Source organism: Papio anubis, chromosome 2 (assembly GCF_008728515.1).
Source record: "Papio anubis isolate 15944 chromosome 2, Panubis1.0, whole genome shotgun sequence".
Lineage (NCBI taxonomy): Eukaryota > Metazoa > Chordata > Mammalia > Primates > Cercopithecidae > Papio > Papio anubis.
Genome location: NC_044977.1, coordinates 151,407,467 through 151,429,471, shown reverse-complemented (window position 1 = coordinate 151,429,471; position 22,005 = coordinate 151,407,467). Strand labels below are relative to the sequence as shown.

General features: G+C 44.3%; 1 protein-coding gene and 1 long non-coding RNA gene across 2 annotated transcripts in view; one reads left to right on the top strand and one right to left on the bottom strand.

Annotated features, from left to right (window-relative positions):
• The window catches only part of LOC103882325, a 146,615-nt gene that overhangs the window by 790 nt on the left and 123,820 nt on the right, over window positions 1-22,005 (bottom strand). The gene's annotated exons all lie outside the window — the stretch shown is intronic.
• CLSTN2 (calsyntenin 2) overlaps window positions 1-22,005 on the top strand; it is a 172,157-nt gene that overhangs the window by 141,583 nt on the left and 8,569 nt on the right. Inside the window, exons 9-10 of the mRNA XM_031663722.1 lie at window positions 11,325-11,491; window positions 19,906-20,054. Of these exons, the coding sequence (XP_031519582.1) occupies window positions 11,325-11,491; window positions 19,906-20,054 (316 nt within the window). The remainder of the gene's footprint in view (window positions 1-11,324; window positions 11,492-19,905; window positions 20,055-22,005) is intronic.

The window sequence follows — 22,005 nt, the reverse complement described above, 5'->3', positions numbered from 1 at the left end:
CTGGGTATGATCTGAAGTACAAGTAAGAGAGCAGAAGGAAATGAAAATGCTCCCCAAATAAGCAGATGAGTACTTTGAGATATGATACAGCCTTGTGTTGATGGATTCTGTGAAAATTACCAAGATTTGTGACTTTGACTCTTCACCATGAGGGGCTGGGGATAGAGGTGGGCAATAGTATAAGAATATGCCAGCCAGGCGCAGTGGCTCACACCTGTAATCCCAGCACTTTGGGAGGCCGAGGCATGTCCCCAGAGTGGGGAAGTAGCCCCACAAAATAAAATATGATTTTATAAGGAACTAAAATCAATAAGAATAAGCTAAGTTACACTGCAATGACAAGCCCCAACTCTCAGTTCCTAAAATAATTCTCACTTCATATTTACTGAAAATCAGTGAGGGCTCTTTTCTGCCTTATCTGCAGTCAATAGACAGAGCAGCCACATTGCATGGCTGGATACGTAGCAAGAGGAAAAGAAAACATGGCAAATCGTGCACAAACTCTTAAAGCTTCCACTTGCAAGTGATGCCAATCATTTTTATTCGTATTTTATTGGACAAAGCAAATCAGAAGGCCACGTCTAACTACATCAGGGCAGGAAACTGAAATCTATACTGTATCTAGGAGAAAAATTGAAAATATTGCATTAACATTGATGAACGCCACAGTCTGTCCACTGGGCCAACAGATATTTTGTTTGGCTCTCTTTGCCACATGGAAACTACTCCCACCCTTCCTTAAATGGGACATGCCCAAAGTCTCACTTCTTACTGGTTCCAGGCTCAATGTCCAAGCTTTCCGAGTGATTCCTAGTGATCTCCTCATCAGGGTGAGATGCACAGAGGCCTATAGCAGGCCAAGATGTAGCTGCACTTGATGTGGAGACCTATATACTAATAGGATAAATTACTTTCCACCAATGCAACCACCATGCCCTCCCCACCAACACACACATATTCATGCATCTGCATATGTGCACATGCACACATACCATACAACAGTAGAATGAGGCAGACCAACCAGCAAACTCTTTCAGTAAGAGGGAGAAATACAGCAGTCTTTGGTCCATAGCAATTCTGAAATCCCTTGGGGCAGATGTTATAAGGACCCCTCCCTTAGGGTGGGAAATATTATTTGTGGCCCTTTAATTCCATTCCCTGGAAGATGTTTCCTTCCTTAGTATCCTTCTAGACCACATCTGAAGAGGACATTGTCACTCTATAAATAGCAGCTCTACTATGCATCTCATTACAGTTTATTTAAAAGCCATTCCACAAAAATGATTTCAAACAGGAAACCCAAGTATACATTGACTTTCAAAGAATGTAGTAGAAAGAATGACGACAAGGGTGTTCACCAAGTATTTTTGGTCCTTTTTCTAGATACATGCTAGGACTGATCTTCGTTAGAGTTAGGTGTGGTCATGGGACTTGCTTTGGCCAATTAACTGTGAGCAGAAGTGCCTTCTGTTGTTTCCTTGTGGAAACTTTAAAAGCTGGTATTGCAAGGAGGCCCTTTATACACATGGGGTGTTTACAGTTCTGAAAGAAAATGTTATCTGTCACAATTTGTAGATAAGGAAACTGAGGCTCAGAGATGAAGGAGTTTACCCAAAGTCACTCAGTTGAATATGCCCAACCTCAAGCCTTCAATACCTATGCTCTTTTCACTGTGTCTCACTGCCCTCTATTGCTAATTGGTCATTTTGCTTATGTAATTATGTTTGGAAAAAGGCAGGAGCTAATGTGTACTGATACAAATGCTACAAACTTTTCAACTCCGGAGACATATGACAACCCTGTAATAAATTTTTAAAAACACACAAGAATGCTGCATTCTCCTTGCTAATCTTTTATTTTGTAAAACCTAAGTGATCCACCAAGGAACAATAAAAGAGTTTCAGTTTTGGGGTTAAAAAAAAAAAAAGTGATCTCAAATCAAATCCCAGCCTTGCCATCTAATAGCTGTATGGACACAGCAGTATCCTTAACTTCCTGGAGCTTGTATTTTATTTTTAATCTATGATATAAGAGTAAGACCCACCTCACAGAATTCCTGTAGGGACTAGATGCTAGGCACATCTAGTATGCTTGCATGTTTTGCTTGAATGATTGTGTAAATTTTAGAACATCTCCCTGTCCTCCCCTCCACAACCTTCTCTGGGCCTCTCATCTAAGACCAACACTGCAGACAATCTGCAAGACCATAACATGCTCTAGCTTCTGTGGCCCTGGCTGGCTTTCCCATGGCTCCTTGCATGCACTGACTTTTTTCTCCTTCCTCAGGACCAACCCTCAAGTATTGACCCTGACCTCACAGGCTCACTGATGGTCAGGAAGGTAAATGAAGCTGGCAAATAGTCAGAGGACAGGTATTGGAAGGTGGGGCTTGAGATGTAGGTAGGAACCCGATCATGCAGTGGTTTGGGCCATGGGAAGATTACAGCGGAAGAAAAATGCTTAAGATCTTTAAAATTGGGCTTTATCAGAAGTCTCACAGGTCACCAGGAAGGTAAGGGAGGCAACACCGTATGCTGCGGCAGGGAAGTTTGGCGTACATGTATTCAGGGTTCCTTATCACTGAAATGTACGTGAACCACAAGGAGTGGAATCTGGGAAAAGGAGATGAGACCAAACCCTGGGACAGCACACTGCTTTGTTAAAGACTTTGGATTCCCACAAATATTCACATCCTCCTTGAAGCCACATTTTTGTCTTGGATGAAAATATCAAAAGATCTTTCAATAAGACATGATGCTGGGAAATTAATGGCCTATGATGCAGCCCTTATCTTTGCATGCTTCTAAACCTTCTGAAGTCCACTTAGATACATAGTATAAGCTCTCTGTCTGAACCTCTAATTGCCTTTGGGCTTGCAGTTGTGGGGAGTGTTTCAGGTGCTTTTGAGGTTGGCAAGGGAACTAGCTCCCATTTGTGAAATTTCCAATGAGGCTTTAACAATGGGAATAGAAAATGGTTTGATAGCAGCTGCTTGTTGGGATCTCCTGGGAACTGGCTCTAGCACTGTGGCTGGACAATGTTCTGCAGCCCCAATTAGACAACTCGTCCTATTAGCCAATTTGAAAGCCAAAATAATCACTGAAACTTCATTTCCATTAGTATTTATTCTAGCAATTAAAAAAAAAATGAGACTTCATTTACACTTAAGAAATGTTACCAGAAAAGCCTAGAGCATGTGGCATCTCTTGATTGTAGGGAAAGGCTTGTACAGTCGGGATGAACCTAGCATCTCAAAAGAGGTCCCCTTCCTCTGTGTAGCTGTGGCTAATGCACATCCCCTTGCTATGATTTCTGTGTCCAGGATGACACAGAACTCTCAGGATGGAGTCAGACCCTCTCCCATGGCTGAGCTCACCCAGTGCTGAGTCAGCTGCTCCTGGCTTTAGGCAAATACCAGGTTCCTTATTTCTCTATGGGTCACAAGGGAAAAGATCATTTAAAAGACTAAATTAATTTGTCCTTTTCCTTAGATTTCCTAATTATCACATTTGTCTCAAAAAAAAAAAAAAAGAGTCTCGCTTTGTCGCCCAAGCTGGAGTGCAGTGGTGCGATCTCGGCTCACTGCAAGCTCCGCCTCCCGGGTTCACGCCATTCTCCTGCCTCAGCCTCCAAGTAGCTGGGACTACAGGCGCCCGCCACCGCCACCACCACGCCCGGCTAATTTTTTGTATTTTTAGTAGAGACAGGGTTTCACCATGTTAGCCAGATCCGCCTGCCTTGGCCTCCCAAAGTGCTGGGATTACAGGCGTGAGCCACCGCGCCCGGCCATTTCTAAGAACAAAAATTCAAGTTCTATTCATAAACAGTAAAAATTATATACTCACATCTGCCTCAATCCTGGACCTCTAAACTGGGCCTGATCACCCGGGTACTATAACCCAGCTGTGCAAGGGAGTGAGTCAGGTAGGTTGCCGGTTGTGCCAGACCAGTGCCTTAAAGATGCTGCAGCATGGGGAGGTCTGGGGCATCTCTCCCCATGCCACGACCAGAGCAACTCTGTTTTACTTATTTTGTGTTAGCCGTTAATGAAATGGCTAAGCATGTTTGAAGAACTACAGTTCTAGGCACTTTCTCACAAAGCTGCCACCCTGCTCCTTGCCTGATCCTCATCTATTCTTGGTGAGCTCATCTCAGGGTAGACTACCTGTGACTCCACTCTAGTGATTGCCTCAGCCCCTGTCTCTGCCAGGGGACTCTCCTCCAGTGTCGTGGGCTGTGACCTTCCTAGAGTGTCCAGTCTTGCCTACTCCTACTATGATACCTCCCTCTAGTCTTAGATAAGGAAGCCTTTCTACTCTGGATCCTGGTCTTGCTGAATCCTACCCTCTACTTAACAAATAAGGCAGCAGGATGTAGAGAAGCTGTTTCTAAATATTAGAGCCTATAAAGAGACAGATGCAGAATCCTCATTGTGGCTTTTGGAAGAAGCCGAAGCAAAGAATAGGAACGATCAAAAATGGATAAGAAGGTAGAAATAACCCCTGAGAGTTGCAGTAACGTATGATTTGTGGGTATAGGGAAATTGGAGCCTCATGTGGTCCTGAGATCATGTGGCTGCACATTTTCAGGTCATTTTTTTCTGCCAGACAATAGCATTAGTACAGACGCTTGGAGTGCATGCCTTCATTTAATAAGCTTGGTCTAATTTAGTACAAACTTCTCTTAATAAAGTCTGCATTGAAATTATACTGAATCCCTAGTGTGTCTGCCGCTGGAAGAAAGAGGCACATGCTAGCAGAGCCTGCCTTACATTCAGGTCACATTTTCCAAGGAGTTCTTCATGAAGCTCCAGTCCTACAGGATACCCTTTCACAAAGAGGCCAAGGTCAAGTTGGGGAAACAGGATAAGCCATTCCCAAACCACCATATCTGAGAGTCACAGTGCATGTTCACTTATTAAAGGCTCTCAAAAGCACTCCAGTAAAGCAATGTGTTTGACTTTGATTCAAGTTCCTCAATCTCATGCAGCCGTAGAACTCACTCTGTGAAACATCTTATTGGAGTTACTAATGCAGTTCTTCCCTATTAGGTCAAGAGTTTGCAAGGGGCAAGGGCTAGCCACTCTGAGAGATCCTCTCCTCTGCTTTCCTCAACTTCAGGATCTATAGAAGGCTGATAATTAATGTTTATTAAATTATAACCTATTCTTGAGGCTATTTTGACAAGGGTATGTGGCTCATGTTCTGGCACACACAGAGGTAACTAAAAAGACGTCTCCTAACATTGTCTATATTAAAAATCAAGAAAAGGGTCTATTACACACTTCACTTAGTCTTTGCATTCCATAGGTATCTACATCACTGAAATGAGGAAATGAGAGAAAGCAAGATTTCAGATGGTCTCGTTATTTGCATTGCTTAAAACTGACACCCAAGCATCCATGAAATTGTGTTCATCAAGGGGCATCCCCAGGAACCAGCCATACACAGAGCAGCATCCAACCCCAGCAAGAGGATACATGGCCCCCAGTCCTCTCCATGAGTTTCTCAGATTAAATAGCCATGGGAATGGCAACTGAAAAGACCAGCAGGATCCTGAACACACTTTGAACAGGAAGAGACTTAGCATGTTCACACTACATAGATGCGTGCATATTTTTACCTCAAAATATACTTAGAAGAGAGTGGACATACTGGTTCAAAAGCTGTATTATTGTGTGTGAGCATGATAAAAGGAATCTGGGGGAATGAGTGTGTAGCTCTTCATTCCTGATGCAAACTCCGACTCAGAATAAGACAGGCTACCTTAAATTGTGTTTGCTAAATACAACTGTTTTTTAAGACTACCATGTATTCCAGCAACCTTGACACCAGTTTCTGGGAGTTGCTGCTGAAGCCATTCTGTATCCACAGAGCCCAGTATAATTGAACATTTTCCCCCAGCACTGAGTCAGTCCTAACCCACCCCTCTCTAAGAAATTCCCCCTTGAGCCTTCCCAGCCACATCTCATTGTCTGGCATGTAGGCCAAAAGCTTGGGAGCAAGCAACACCTGAGTTTGAATCTTGGCTTCACTCGTTTCTGGTTATATGGCTTTGGTCAAATTATCTAACTTTGAAAACCTCATCTATAAAAGTTTTAAGTGTGGCAGATAAGAATCTCAATGCACAAATTTAAAAACTGTCTTTTTCACATCCAGCCTGGTTTCAGTTCAAGCCCCCAGTCCACCTGAGTGAGGGAGATTTAACTGCTGCTAATTTACATTTCTTCAATTTCTGTAGGGTGCTGGCTGATTGCAGGGAGATTTGTATAGTGCTAGAGTTTTCAGCAGGGCCTCCAGGAACCTTTCCATGTATTGTGGAAATTGTGCCCACCTGTTTTGATTCTCAGTCACTAATGGTCCGTCAGAACTGGCAGCTGTCTTGGGATCGCCTTACTTAGGGGCACACAAATATTTCTGCTGCTTCTCATTCTTCCTCTGTAGGAACATCCGTGGTCCATCTGCCCAGCTGTACCAGGCAAGCATTCCTTGCTGGCATCACACACACCCCTGCCAGGGCTCAGTCCAGGAAGCAGGCTTCAGGTGTCTCCGCTCTGTACCTCGGATGTCTTCTCCGCTTCCCTGCCACAGCCACACCCACCCCCATGTCTGGGGTTTCCTTTATGACTCTGCGGGGAGGCCAGATTCTCTTCTTCTGTTTCCCCAAAGGTTAATCTATACCCAGATCTCCTCCACCCTCCTCATGGTTTAGGCTTCTGGAAACCACACCAAGCAGAGACTCAGCTCCAGGCCCCTTCTGCTCTTCTCTCTGCCATGACCCTCCCTGTGACAATGAGCTCAAAGCCAGGCTGTATTTAGATGGAAGGTAAGGTAGAAGAAACAAGTAGGGAAAAAGTAAAAGAACAGAAGCTAAGACTTCAGACATACTATCCCTTGCTTAAGGATTAAATAAAATAGCATGTGAAAGAACTTGTCGTGTTTCAAGGGCCTAACAAATGATGGTTATTTTTTTCCCTCTTACCTGTTGGACACATTGCCTATATCAATTGTTTGAAATGAATCATATCCTGCCTTAGAATATCTGTCATACTGGCAATTTACTCATATTTTTATTTTATTTTCGGTCTATATGTTATTCTCTCAAATAAATGTAAGCTCCTGAAGACCATGGTTCACATCTTAAATTAACTGAATCTAACAGAAGACTAGTCATACAGAAAATGCTTTAAAAATGGGTGCAGATCTAGCATCAGAAATCCAAAATCATGTTTGCAAACATTTACGGAAGATTCTTTATGGAAAAAATGAGGTTATTTTAAGATTATTCATAAGCGTGTTTATGTCTAATTGTTAACCAACAGAGGAGTCACGTGGCCTTATGCAGACACCCTAGATATTCAAAGGAAAGATTTTTTCAATGCATCTTTTATTTTTTTTAAATCCTGCATCACAACCACCCGAGTGGAAATATATTTCAAATTTTATACTGGCCTATTGAAAAATGCTCATTGAATCAATTTCCTGGAGCCTTGTCACTGATAAATAGAGTACATCACACATCTGATATTCTTGAGTCAAAAATGTAGAACATGAGTGTATTTTGCTGAGAGAAGATGGCTTGTAGGAAACTGTCTTAGCATTCAAGACAGCACAAAGTTTGGCCTTTCAGGCTAAAGCTGCTGAGTGATCAGTTGAAGAGGGCTACAGGATAGATCCTAATGGGCTTTCTCAGTCTCATTCTAGGCCTGGTTGCCTGGCACCACCAGGAAACCTCGGCTGGTCCTGTGCATGGATGGATGTATTCACACTATAGGAACATATACTTTACCACTTCCTACCGGTGTGGCTTTTGGTCACTGACTTCCCCTCTCTAAGCCTAAATTTGTTCATCTATCACTATAGAATGAGTATCTACCTCCCAGCAATTTTATGAAGATTCCATGAGATTATGTATGCTGAGGATGTCACATGGTATAGGGTACATATTGTATGCCCAGTAAATGATAGTAGTTGTTGTTGGATTTGCTGTTCCAAGGAGGAGGAGGCTAAGAAGAGATCACCAACTGGATGCCCTGGAGAGGGGCAGCTCCACTATTCACACACAGGCTCACACCCTCCGCCTGCAGATCAACAGAGATGCCCCTTTGCTGAGACAGGAACATGCTAATGGCTTGAAGGAGCACTTTATGCATGGGGGCACTGAGGATTTAAATCAGAAGACCCCAGTTAGCGTCCCCATAGCCATGGGCCATGTCAACTAATTCCTCAAAGCCAAATCTGTGTAGAGCTTTTTGTAAACTGAGCACCTCAAAAGAAACTTATCCTTTATTTTCAAAGTGAAGATGCTTGGGGTGGCAAGTAGCAACACTGTTGGTCAAAATGGCTCAAACTATAAAGATGGATGAGTGGCACTCCAGGCTGAGAACGTCCCAAGGCAGAGCAGGGAGCAGGGCAGCTCACGCTCTGCTCTTCCCTGCTGGGGCTCCCCTGGCACTGCCCTTCTCCATGCAGGGCCTTGGTCATCACCAGTCTGCTGGCAAGATAGCTGCAGCAGCCGGCCTCCCATCTTCCCAGAACTGAGTCCAGGAAAGAGAGCAAGAGTTTGTTCCAGAAACTTTCAGAAGAGGAAAAATGGAAGCTTTTTATACAGAGGTTGACAATTAATTTATTTCATGATACTGGCCTCAATTTGTTCTCATGATTCTTCTGAATCAATTCCTGTGGCTTATTGAATGCCAGGTGATGGCTTCATCCTGGGTCCCAGGTCCACCTCTCAATCAATAGCGGGTGCAGTAGGGATGGAATAATCTAATTGGCTTGAACTAAAAAGAGTCTGTCTCTGGAACTCAAGTCAATACCCTAAACTTTAGGGCTGCCTTTGCAAGAAGGAAGGAGTGAGACGGATACTGGAAAGACAACCAGTGCCCAGCACTCTGCTGATACTCAACTCACCATCTCCTTCAATTCAAGCAAACAATTACAAAACGTCTGCTATGTGCCAGGCATGGTGCAGGATGCCAGGAAATTGCAAGATGCCCGGTGTTGTTGACAGGAATAAATGAGCCGACGTATGCAAAGTGCCTGTTGCAGCACTCAGCCCCTAACACTTGCTCAGTATTATCTTCATTGAAATGAATAATGCATGAGTGATCTCTGCCATCTAGGAGGGAAAGACTCAAACTAATAAATTATAACAGTGTGCACAGAGTGACAAGAGTAAGCCTGCAGGTGGCACAAAGGATAGAGATCACAAGAGGAGGGCGCAAGAGGCCCAACCCCACAAGAAGCTATAGCCCAGTGGTTCTTAACCTTGACTTCACATTCGATTCACCTGAGAAGCTTTTAAAACTCCCCATACCAATTAAGTCAGAATCCCTGGGGATGTGACCCAGCACCAGGCATCAGGTTGTCTTTTTCAGGATCTCCAAATGATTAAAATGTGTAGCCAAGGCTAAAAACCACCATATTTTAGGCTACTGAGGACATAAACACCTACATGCAAACCATTAGCTAACAATGCCAGGTTGTGAGGGGTATGTTAAAATGAACATTCCAAGGCTCAGGGTGGGGAGGGGGCAGGCTCCAGGCAGGGAGAGGGTATGCAGGGAAGGGGACTCAGGGATAAAGGGAGACACATGGTGGGCAGAGGGGGATCATGGAGGGTTTCCATGAGCATCAGGAAACAGGAGGCTTACGGGGTCTTGAAGAACTGTGAGATTTGCCTAATCTAAGCTATTTAGGGGTGGTGTCTCAGTGTAAAGAGGAATGGGTTTAAGCAAAGACATATGGGCAGACGTGGAAGGTTTATGGATCTAGATTCAAACAGGAGAGAGAGAACTGTAATTTCAACAGAAAAAATCTTTTTAAAAATTATAAATATGGGGATTGGAGTAACATAGGATTAGTGGGTAAGAACTCTAAAGAGAACTCTAAAGAAAATAGGAATAAAATATGTAAGGAGCATCCAACTACCCTCAGGGCTGAAGTAGAGCACCCCAGAAAAAGCCAGCCCACCCCCAAGCTGAGGTCTAGACTTGGTTGGCATCGCGTAACTTGAAGAATAGCAGAGAAGTTGCAGGGGTGTCCTGTGTTGGAAATCTGGCCTGTAGGGAGCCAGAGAAGACTTTCACAGAAGGTGTCTCACTGGAGCACACTCCGTTAGCAACTGCTGGCAGCAAAGAGGGCTGGGGAAGCTGCTGGCCAGGTGTTGCAAGAGCCAGGCATTGGGGAAGCTGAAGGAGCCACCAAGAGAGCCCAGAAGAACCTGGAGGCAAAATCCAGAAGTGTGTCCTAGGAGTAACTAGAGGCCCAGAGAGCTTATGAAACCTTCCCAGGAAACTAGCAAAGTTAGATTTCAACCCAGGCCCATCTTTTCTATGTATTGTTGTTCTTCTGTGAACAAATAGTAGTACAAGATCCAGGCTGGGAAGGTTGCTCAGAGATGGAAGGAGCCTGTGCTCAGTAAAGTCAGTGAGGAAGGTCTCCTAGGGGAGGCGAGGCTTCAAATGGACCTCAGAGATCCGATTTGGAAAAACAGGGAGAAAAGAGGAGGGAGTGGATTCCAAGCTGGCATTGCAACACAAGCACTTGGAACACTTGCCCATGGGTAAAAGCGGACCTGAGCTTCCACAGGACTCAGCACAACCAGGAGGGAGTATGACCGAAAACAGAAAGCAGGCAATGAGAAGAAAGCCAAAGACAGAAGCACAGGAATCAGGGAAGTCCTCTTATGTCAAAGGCCTTGAATTTAAGCACATGTGAAATCAACACATTGTGAGAAAGCCAGAGCTCATAAATGCAGCATTTCTAGTACTCCTCAGTCGCATGCCAAGCTCTCAGTGGAATGTAGGGAAGCAAATGCCAGCTTTGAGTTCAGACCAGAACTAGAGCTCCAGCTCCAGTGTTTAGCTCTATGTCCTGGGGCAAGTACCTTAACGTTTTTGAGTCTCAGGGCTCTGCACCCGCCAGGTGAAAACAATGCCACCACATCCTTGCAGGCTTATTCAGATGAAGTCCCTGGCAGAGAGACTGGCACAAGGCAGACCTGGAGTTTAATCAATGACAGCTCCCTTCTCCCTATTTTCACTCACTAGAGCCCTCCAGTCTCCTAAGACAGTGTGCCCTTGAAAATAACCTTTAAAATTCAGAAATGCCAGGATTCCTAAATCTGATGCTGCCAGGGAATGCCAGGGTATTAGCAGCATATAACTTCTGAGATTCTGGCTACTGTGTTCATCACTCAGAAGGAAAAGCTCAGGTTCGGGGAACAGTCAAGGTGTCTTCAGCTGCATGGCCAAGTGGTGCCTTGAGGTGCTATTTGCTGCCCAGTCTCCACAGGGCAAATGACGCTGTTTGTTTTTTCAGGAGGGGAAGTCACCAAACCGCGGTTTGCTCAGTTCTTTCATGGAAGCCTGGCCAGTCTCACTATCCGCCCTGGCAAAATGGAAAGCCAGAAGGTGATCTCCTGCCTGCAGGCCTGCAAGGAAGGGCTGGATATTAATTCCTTGGAAAGCCTTGGCCAGGGAATAAAGGTAAGGCAGGAGCTGGCATCACCCCCAATAAGACAGTGATTCATGATGGCCAGTGTGCGCAGTGCCAGCACGCGCCGGGAAATGGAGCGCGTGCTGGAACGTTACACAGAAATGAGTCCATGGCAAAGGTGCGGCCATGAGATGGGGGGTCCGGGGAGAGATTTGTAACCATGACTTCCACAATGGACTTCTGCTGCCATCTTCTGAAACTCCTAGATCAAGCCCTTGTGTATAGTCAGTCCACTACACAAAAGCAGGCACATGTTCAATATCCACCTGGACGAAGTTGTTGTATTTCATTTGTGCGTTAGTTGGCTGCTCTGTTGTTTATTTGGCTAAAGGAACTGAAGGATGCAAGGAAGCATTTCAAAAGCATAAAAAGTAAACAAAAACTTAGGACCTTGTAAAATACAAATTAAAAAGGAAAGTGAAAACCTGGGTGAGGTAGAATTAGAAAGCAGGTATGGAGGTCATTCTGTCTTACATTGTTGCTTCAAGGCCCAAGAAACATGGGCCGGCGTGGTGGCTCACGGGTCACACCTGTAGTCCCAGCACTCTGGGAGGCTGAGGCAGGTGGATCACAAAGTCAGGAGTTCGAGACCAGCCTGACCAACATGGTGAAACCTCATCTGTACTAAAAATACAAAAATTAGCCAGGCGTGGTGGCATGCACCTGTAATCCCAGGAGGTGGAGGTGACAGTGAGCCAAGATTGCACCACTGCACTCGAGCCTGGGCAATAGAGCGAGACTCTGTCATAAAAAAAAAAAAAAAAGAAAAAAAAAAAAAAAAACATGAACAGTTCATGATTTGTATTGTTTATACAAAACAATTTTTTTGCATGATTTGTATTGTTTATGCAAAGTAGAAATATTCAAGTGATCTCAGAGAAGCAAAGCTTCTTCTGACTGAAGCTTCTCTCATTCTCTCATTTGAGAGAAGCTCCTCCTGATGGGGGCAGGGAGGGATGTGACTGACTATGGCCTCAGCAAGCACCCCGACAGCCAGGGTCACTTTCTAACCTCACCTGGACTTTCAGAGCAAGCACATGTTGGTGCCGGCCCACGAGGTCCTGAATAAAGAGCAGAGCCAGTATCACTGTAGCTCCCACTCAATCATAGTGGACCCCAGTGTGAAAAGACAGTCCCTTGGCCTCCTCTGGAAGTTGGAACAGACCAGCCCATGCCTCCTGGAGCACAGGACAGCCCCATGAAGCCCCAGCAGCTGTGAGGATTTCTGTCCTTGGTCATTTCTCCAGAGAATGTGACAAAAGCAGAGGTTTCTCAGCTGGCCTAACATCCCTGACCCAGCACTGCCCATGGGCAGCTCTGCCCTGCCCTGGGCCTGCCTATCCCGGACAGGGAGTCACCACTCCAACAGAAATTTCCAGATCAGTAGCCTACTGCTAGTCACACTCTGGTGCTGGGTACCCTTGGAAAAGCTGGTGGTCTGAGAATATTCTTTAAATTGCAGCCACTTCCATAATCATTCCATGGACATGCTAGTATTCTGTTATAGGCTGGGTTCTGAGATGTGAAAAGAAATGGCCTGAGGAACTCTGTGACCCAAGCAGACATTTGTAATCCAGTCGATGACTACTACAATGATTATGAACACTAACATTTACTGAGGGTCTCCCAAGTGCCAGACACTATTTGTTCTAAACGTTTTATGGGTATTGATTCCCAAAACACTCTCATGACAAAGGTACCGTAAATACTCCCATTTTGTACATGAGGAACGAAAGACTGAAAGAGGTGGGAACTTGCGTAAGATCCCAGAGTTAGTGATGAATAGATTCAGTCCCACTCTGGAGATCCAGAACCTTGGAGAATGGCAGTCTGGGAAGGCTCCTTGGATGAGGAAATGAGGCCTGAGTAGAATGTTTAAGAATAGGTAGGAACCAGCTAGGAAAAAGGCAGGGGTGGAGAGGGGATGGGAAAGAGGGAAGTCATTCCAGGCAGATCCAAAAGTGTGAGTGATAAGAGAGGGCTGAGGAATAGCACGGTATTCACTAGAACTTCAACAAAGCCAGTGTTATGAGTCCCAAACTGAAAGAAGAAAAAGGTGGAAGGTGCCAGAGAGGTAGGCAGAGGCCACATCAGAGGCCACCTATTAACCATGTTTAGGTGTTTATGGGTTTTTTTGTTTCTTTTTTCTGTCAACAATGGGGAGCCACTGAAGGCTCAGGCAAGGGAGCATGATCTCAGCATATGTGGGGTTTAGGATGGAGACTGGGGAAGATGGGAGGAGTACAAAAGTCATGGCAAGGCAAGATTGACTTTCCAGAACAACATTTAGCATGGATTAGATACACATAGTTGCTCTCAATAGCTAATCACTTGTCATTGGCACAAGCTCAAAAGACCATCTCATATGGGAAAGGCCAGTCTTGACGTACTGTTGGTGTTGCTTCCTTAGAGTTTTGTCAACCCAGTGATGCAAAAATCTATCCTCCTAATGTCTTCTCTTTTTCTGATTCTAAATTTACTCTTTGCATCTGCGTAGATCTTCTCTGCTCTGAACTGTTCCAGGCAGGCACAGTTTCAGGGTACTGGGCACCATAGAGCAAAAACACAAAGATGCTGGGCTCAAAAGTCATGCCTTTTTAAAATTATAAATTTAAGAACCATAGCAATTTCTACAGAGTCGTCATAGTCTATGAAAAGAAGAGGTGCTAAAATAAGTGGCACAAAAAACTGTGGGGACTGAGGAGGCTAATCTGACTTTTCAAGATACTCCCCGTTTATAACCAAGTCACTGCAAATGATCCTCTTCCATTCCTAGGGCGTGGCTGGTAAGAACTAGAGCACCGTTTGAGAAGTTAATAAGATGCCGAATTTACAGAGCACCCACTGGGGACTATTTTATGTTCATTATCCCTACTTCTCACAACAAATTAAATACTATGACCCCATTTCAAAACTAAGGGGACTGGGGCTCAGGGATTTGTCCAAAATCAGTTCATGCTCTTTCCTCCATACCAGCAACTCAGATTAGAAGACATTCTTGCAAATCATTAAAACAAATATCCTTCCTTTCCTGCCTCCCTTTACCCCTCATGTCATTTCTGAATAATGACTATTATTTTATTTGCCAGTTACTGCCCTCCTCCCACCTCTCTGGCTGGTCGAGGGAAGTGAGGCCCTTTTGTGATTAAGGAAATTCTCTGTCTGCTCACAGGGACCAGCCCATGTTTCTTGCTTTACCTGTCTTCTGAATCATACCTATTTATGAATATTTCTCCAGCCTGTCCAGAGTCCTAAAATGGTTTAGTGGCTGCTGTATTGTATCCATACAAGATACTGTGGAATCACTACATTCCTGAGTAATACTCTGTTCTGATTTACATAGCACAACCCCTGCCAATTTGTCATCTCCATCATGTGGTAAGAGTGGGAAAGAGCAAGAACTTCAGAACTAGACACTCCTAGGTTCAGATCACTGCAGGAGGAAAAAGGTTGAAGGTGCCAGAGAGTTAGGCAGAAGCCACATCAGAGGCCACCTAGTAATCATGTTTAAATGTTTATGTCTTTTTCTGTCAACTGATTATTTATTACCTGGGTTACCTTGGGCAAGACACATTAATCCTTTAAGCCCAAATCTCTTGTGTATAAAATATTATTTATCTTGTAGTGATGTTGTAAGAATTTAATTATATATCTAAATATACATTTATCTATATATACTATATATTTTATATATTTAAATATATATTATATATTTTAGTGTATATATAATATATCCTAGCAAATCTAATAGACTCTCAACAAATCACAGTTCCCTTTTGTGACAGAAGAACTTCTAAAGTGGCAAATCTTCATCTGGCCCCACTCACAGAAATGGTTCAGCTGAATCTGTAAGTCAGAAAAATCAGAGTCCAAATTTTGACTCTGTTATTTACTTAATACGGACTATGGGCAGGCAGGTGTCAGAGGTAGCAGCAGGGTTCCTGTCAGGTCATAGCCAGCCTGCTGTCAAGGATCAGGCCAGAGCTTTGATCAGGGACTTCCCTGATGGTCCAGCCTGCTGGGGTGCTAGAGATGCCAGTCAAACCTCTAAGAAAAGCCCCTAATAAGAAGACCATTCTGTAAGGGCTGTCTAGCACCTTCTTGGCTCAACGAAGGGCTATAGTCACTGCACAGATACCCAAGGGCGAGTGAGCAATGTCACCCTTTGCTGGGGCCCCTAGCATGCCACCATCTCCTGCCCTGGTACAGATGCAAGTACAAACAGGTCCCCTGTTTAATCAGACACCCACTCACAGAGCTGGGAATACCACAGTTTAAAAAAAAAACAAACACCCAAAACCTGCTCTGGAGGTTTTATTGACCCTGCAAGAACTATGCTGCTGGCTAGGCCAGTGCCCACCTTCATGCTCTGTGGCAGACCTCCCAATGCTGTGGCACAGACCAAGGTATTAACTGGAGATCCAACACACTCTCTCTCCTGGTCTCTCTCCATGTGGCTGCAGAGGGATTGTGCCCTCTGCTGACTGCCACAGGATACTGCTTATCCGTCCCTCTAGAAGAACCTCTTGATTTTCCTATGCAGCCCTCATGTGAGGCTCAGAGACCAGCCTCCACTGCAGACCTGTCATCTACCTCACGCTTTTCATGTGCTAGACCCTGCAGTGATGCTGAGGAAGTCAGTAGCCCCTGCCCTTGAGGTGCTCACAATCTGCTGGAGGATGCAGACAGATGGATACACAGATAGTGACAGCACAAGACTGCTACAGGAGGATGGCGCAGGGGACGAGGCTGGAGAAGAGGGGCAGAAAAACCTTTTAAAACATAGATGGTATTTGTAGAACAAGGACCTTGAGTCTTCTCAAATCTGAAACTGATGACTTGCGAATACTTCAGAACTAATCATGACTCACTAGCGTGAGGCAGCTCCAGGGATAAGCACTCTAAGCTGGTGAGGCCTTCCAGGCCAGAGAGATGCCAACTCAGACACTGACTGTGGCATCAACCATGCATATGCCTGGGGGCTCCAGGATCTAGCACCAGAGAGTGGTGCTCATGGCCAGATGTCACGGCTCAGAGAGACAGCGCTCCTCAGGACTTGGAAGGACAGAAGAGAATTGTGTCACAAGGACACAAGAGCAGTGAAGGCTGGGGCACAAAGACTCAGTGCTGGCATAATTACAATAGTAAGAATGATCATCCAAACTATCATATATTTAATATCTTGTAAGTGCTAGAAACTTTATATATATATATATATATTATTTCATTTAAGACCCACACAGGTAGATATTAATTTCACCATTATTTAAACGAGGAAATGAAGTCTCAGAGGGGAAAGGAAATACTCCAAAGTGGTACTTTGTACTAGAACTGGAATATTACAGTCCACAAAGTCCATGCTCTTTTAAAGATGCCTTATGACCTTGGGGAAGTGAGAATCAGGCCTGGGAAGTGCTAAATTTTCCCAAACAGGCTAAGCTGTTACAGTAGCATATGATCCCCAAACCTCAAGCCTCACTGGCTTAACATGACAAGTTTAGTTTTCTCCTATACTCAGCTAGGGAGGTGGGGTGGGGTTTCTGCATAGAATGCTGCAAGCCACTGAACTGGAGGAAGAAAAGAGGCTCGAGCATCTTACAGGGTTTTTCACTGCCTCAGCTCAGAAGTGTGACACCTCACTTCCTCTCCTGCCCATTGGCCAGAGGTAGTCATGTGACTCTAGCCACCTGTGGCACAAGGTGGCTGAGAAGTGTAGCCTCCACAATGCCCAGGAAGGAAAGGAGAACAGCGTTTGGTGAGTACTGATAATGACTCCCACAGAGCTTCACTAAAAAGACAAAAGAAAGAAGTCCCTTTGGGGAGTGACAGGAGATGACAGTGAGTACAATGTAGGCTGGAGACCCTTCACTCATTCATCTTACAGGGTCTTTTAGAACACTAAGGTTAAGTTCTGGGATTCAGGGATAAGAGGCTCATTCAGAGGTAAGAGGATACAATCTCTGTGCTCATGGGCTACTGTCCACTGTACTATATAGTGGTGTTACCATTTTGTAAGTGCTATAGGAGAAAGGCATCAAAGCCCAGTGGGAACCAAAATGAGAGAAGCTGGGAGGCCTTATGAGTAGGTAACAATGAAACACTCGTGATGATTGAAGGTGACAAAGATTGAGCTATCAATCCTATTGGCTAGGGGACACCATGCAAGGGATTTAGGTGGTTCAGTGTCACCAGTAGTGCTCATGAGACATCCAACTCCTGTTTCAGTCCAGACACAGAACAGAACACCCTTATAAAGACATTCAAGTCAGATCAAGGAAAAGTTAATATACATTTTTCCTTAAACCTATGAAAAGATATACTCAGCTCCTCATACTAAGAAAAATACACATTAAAACTACACTAAGATGGCATTTATCATTTATCAGATTGGCAAAAGTCCTGACATCTGATGGCATACTGTGTTGCTGAGGAACTGAGAGAAGCTGCATTCATACCCTGGTGGAAGGAGTATGCATTGATATAATCTCTAGCAATGGAGAAGTTGGCAGCATTTATCCAAGTTAAAAGTGCATATACTCTTCGACCTAGCAATTTCACTTGTAGCGATGTATCCTACAGATGTGTTTGCACAAGATTATTTATTCTAACATTGTCAGTAAAAGTTTAGAAATAACCCAAATGTCCATATTAGGAAACTGGTTTTAAAGATTACAGTTTATCTATACAATGGAATACTTATACAGCTACTGAAAAAGAATAAGGAAGCTTGTCATGTATTAATACAGAAAAAGCTCCAAGATATGAGCCAAATAAAAAATAAAGTGTGATACATTATGTAATGAGATAGTTTTGATATAAGAAAGAAGAAAAATGGAAATCTATATTCACTGATTATATATTTATGAGTATAACTGTCAGGATAAGCTAAGTTATACTACAGTAACAAATTATTTAATATCTAAGTGGCTTATACAACAACATTTTATTTATTGCTCGTGCTTCATGTCCATTATAGATTGGCTGCAGCTCTGATCCATACCTCCCTTACTGTGAGATGCAAGCTGATGGACCAGCCCCTAATGGAATGTTGCCAGTTTCATGGCAGAGAGAAAGGGATGTTGCAAACCATGAACTGGTTATTAAATCTTCCATAGGGTATGAATCAAACAATATTTCTGCCCACATTTAGCTGACCAAGCAAGTAACATGACCACTGCTGAGTGCAACAGGGCAAAAATGTATATCCTGCAGGGAAGGGTATAAGTCATATGATCAAGCTTATTAACAATAGGGCAGACATGTATAAGTCTCTCACGGGAGGGGAAGCAACTAATTGTGAACAATAATGCAATTTACCACTAAGAAACTAACATAATAATGAGTACTTGTGGGATGTAACTGTGGAAACTGAGTGGATGGGAGATAGGAATAAGATAGCTACTTTTCACCTAGCACGTGTGTATATTTGAATCATGCGAATATATTAACTATTCAAAAGAGTAAATAATTTTAAGTTAGGTAGCTACTTAAAAAAGATCCATGTCTCCCTTTCCTGTGCCATGAGCATTCAATATATAATCTGAATTCACAGATATGTTTCTGATATTTTATCAATAGCATTTCCTAATAATTCTTGCTCAGAAGTGTGTCAAAGTCAGTAATTCAGGGCAGTACAAAGGCAGTTTTCCCTGCTTCATTCCAAGAAGAGTAACTGCCGTGGGGACATGGAGAGGGCAAGAGCCTATGTCCAGTTTGAGTACCCACGTGACTCAGTGGGGAGAATCGCCACAACATGGCCTTTGGCAAGTGTGGGATACCAGGGACTTGGGATGAAATGGATAGATAACAGGGCTGCTGGCAGATGTGTAAGCAGCAGGTGAGTGCAACTCATGGGAAACCAGTGTGTAGCCCTCGAAAAGCAAGACAAAAAATTAGATCTGAGAGAGAAAGAAAACCATTAACTGAAAAATGAGCTTGAAGTTTGGAAGCTAGGAAGATAGGGCGTGGGTCAGAAAATGGAGTGCAAGATGAATTTGGGGAGCAGTTCAAGGCCAAAGACAAAGAGAGTAAAAGGAGTCAACACGCAAGTTCTGAATGGTCCACACCACCCGGTAGCACAGAGCATGGGCCACTGTTCGCCAAGGGCTGGGCTGTGAGAGCACTGTGGCTGGGTTTTCAATATTCAATCCTGTGGCTCAGACCGATAATACCAGGCACAGTTCCTGGAGAGACTTCATAGGAGAGGGCCTCAAAGCCCACCAGAGAGTAGGAGGAACTGCTTGAGAGTTTAAACACTACCATTTATACACACAAATGGGTCACTGGCAGATGCTTTAGAGGTGTTTATGGTGACCTTTGGTGCCCTGTATGGACAGGAAGTGCTCCCATAAAACCATGTACATCCTGACCATTCTCTTCCATGATGCTCACTTTTGTCTTCCAGTATCACTTCAACCCCTCGCAGTCCATCCTGGTGATGGAAGGTGATGACATTGGGAACATTAACCGTGCTCTCCAGAAAGTCTCCTACATCAACTCCAGGCAGTTCCCGACAGCGGGTGTGCGGCGCCTCAAAGTCTCCTCCAAAGTCCAGTGAGTGGACACTGATCAGCCTGGGGCCAACTGAGGCAGCAGGGTTGGTCCCTTGGGAATGTTCCCTTGCAAAACAGGATTTGCCTTTCTTCAGCTGTCCTCAACTTCTGCTATTCCTATGAGGATGCCTCAATGGATCTGTGTTCTTGTTTTCTTCTTAAGCAAGATGTTCTGTTGTTTTACCACCTTGAATCCACCTTTCTCTATTTTACCCTGTTTCTTACCTAATGCCTTACTGCTTTCTATAAATTCTCAGAGAGCTGGGAATTTGAAGTGATCTGGGTATGGGTTTGAAGTGTTCTGATTTAAGGGCACAGTGCCTGGTACATAGGAAGTGCTTGACAAATGTTTATTAAATTGAATTAAGTTAACCAACCCAGCTATGTAGAGTTCCTAAATCCCATAGGTATGCCAGAAAAACAGAAGGCATGGTTCTTGTTTCCAGAGATCAGAGTTAAATTAGAGGATTACTGAAGCCTTTGGATAACTCACTCACTGGCCTATCAAATCACTTCTCAGCCACAGTGGCTACCTTGGAGGGCTGCTAGGAGGGGGATCCCAGGAAAATTCCTGGAAGGTGGAGGTGCAGTCATGCGGCACCTAGAGTTGGGAGAAGGACTCAGAAAGAGAGGAACAAGGATGGGAAGGATGGGTCTGCTGACTGCCACATTGATGGAGCCTGAGACAGGTGCCAGAAAAAAGCCTGTAGATGGTGGTTACATTCAATAGTTCTGGAACAATGGAGGAGTGCTCCACCATTACAGGCTTAGGGGTAGGAAGCAGGTACCTCCAGGTCAGTGCCACATTAGAGTGAAGATGAGAGAACAAACTGGCCTATGTCCTGCCGAGACCAGCCTTCTGCAAACTGAAGAAAGGTGAGGAGTGCTGTGGGGCTGGCCTGGCACAAGCAGGAGAAAACTGGGAAGAGGAGGAGGACACCACAGCTCCCACATTTCACCCACCCACAGAAGAGCATAGAGTAGCTCAGCATGGAATCCATCCAGACTATCCTTTCCTCGGGAACTGTCCCAAGGCATGGAAGGTGATGGCTGTCACCAGCTGAACACCACCCCCAGAGCATCTGCCTGGCTCTGGGGTCCCCCATTTTAACCTACATCTAGATGACCAGGGGAGAGGGCTAATGACATAATGCCCCCATGAGGTCTGACAAGAGGTTCAAATCAACCACTGTTTACTGAGCTCAAACCATGATGCAAGCTCTGGTCAGCTTCTTTTCTATATATGTCTGCATTTAATCCTTTACTGTAGGACAAAATTATTGTTATCCCCATTGTATAGATGAAGAAACTGAGGTTCACAGGAGTTGAGTGCCTTGTACACATTTACCCAGCCCAGAAGTGTCAGAACCAGGCCATGGATCCTTGTCTGTCTCAGACCTCACTCTTGTGGCCACACCATTTCTGCCTCCCAGATAATTGTGTGGCAGTGTATCAGGAGAAAGGAGGGTGAATATGATAGCACTTTGCTCTTACACCTAGAAAAGGCACACGTGTGTGATATCCACATAGAGTCATATCATATAAGCTGACGCAGGAGAGTTTAGCCCTGGGTTCTCAATTAGTAAGATGGCTGTAACCGACCAGGTAGACAACAATTTGCTTACGAAATACTAAAGCATAACAAGCTGTTGCTATCTAATTAATGTTGCCATTGATTACTTTGTTAAAGGATAATGAAAGGTTTCATGGTTATGTGTTGCGCATATAGAAAATTCCCATTTCTCTCAGGAGCCAATTTTTCAAGTCCCTAGATCACTAGTGGTTTTGATTATAATGTGTCTTTAAATTTGAATGTCTGTTGACATCCTCAGAGACTTTTAGGCAGTCAGGATGCCTGGTTAAGAACTGGAGGTGGCAACCCCTTATTCCTGGCTGTATGACAGATGGTTTAATTGCTTGCTCATCAGTGCCATGACCGAGGCTGTTTTCCC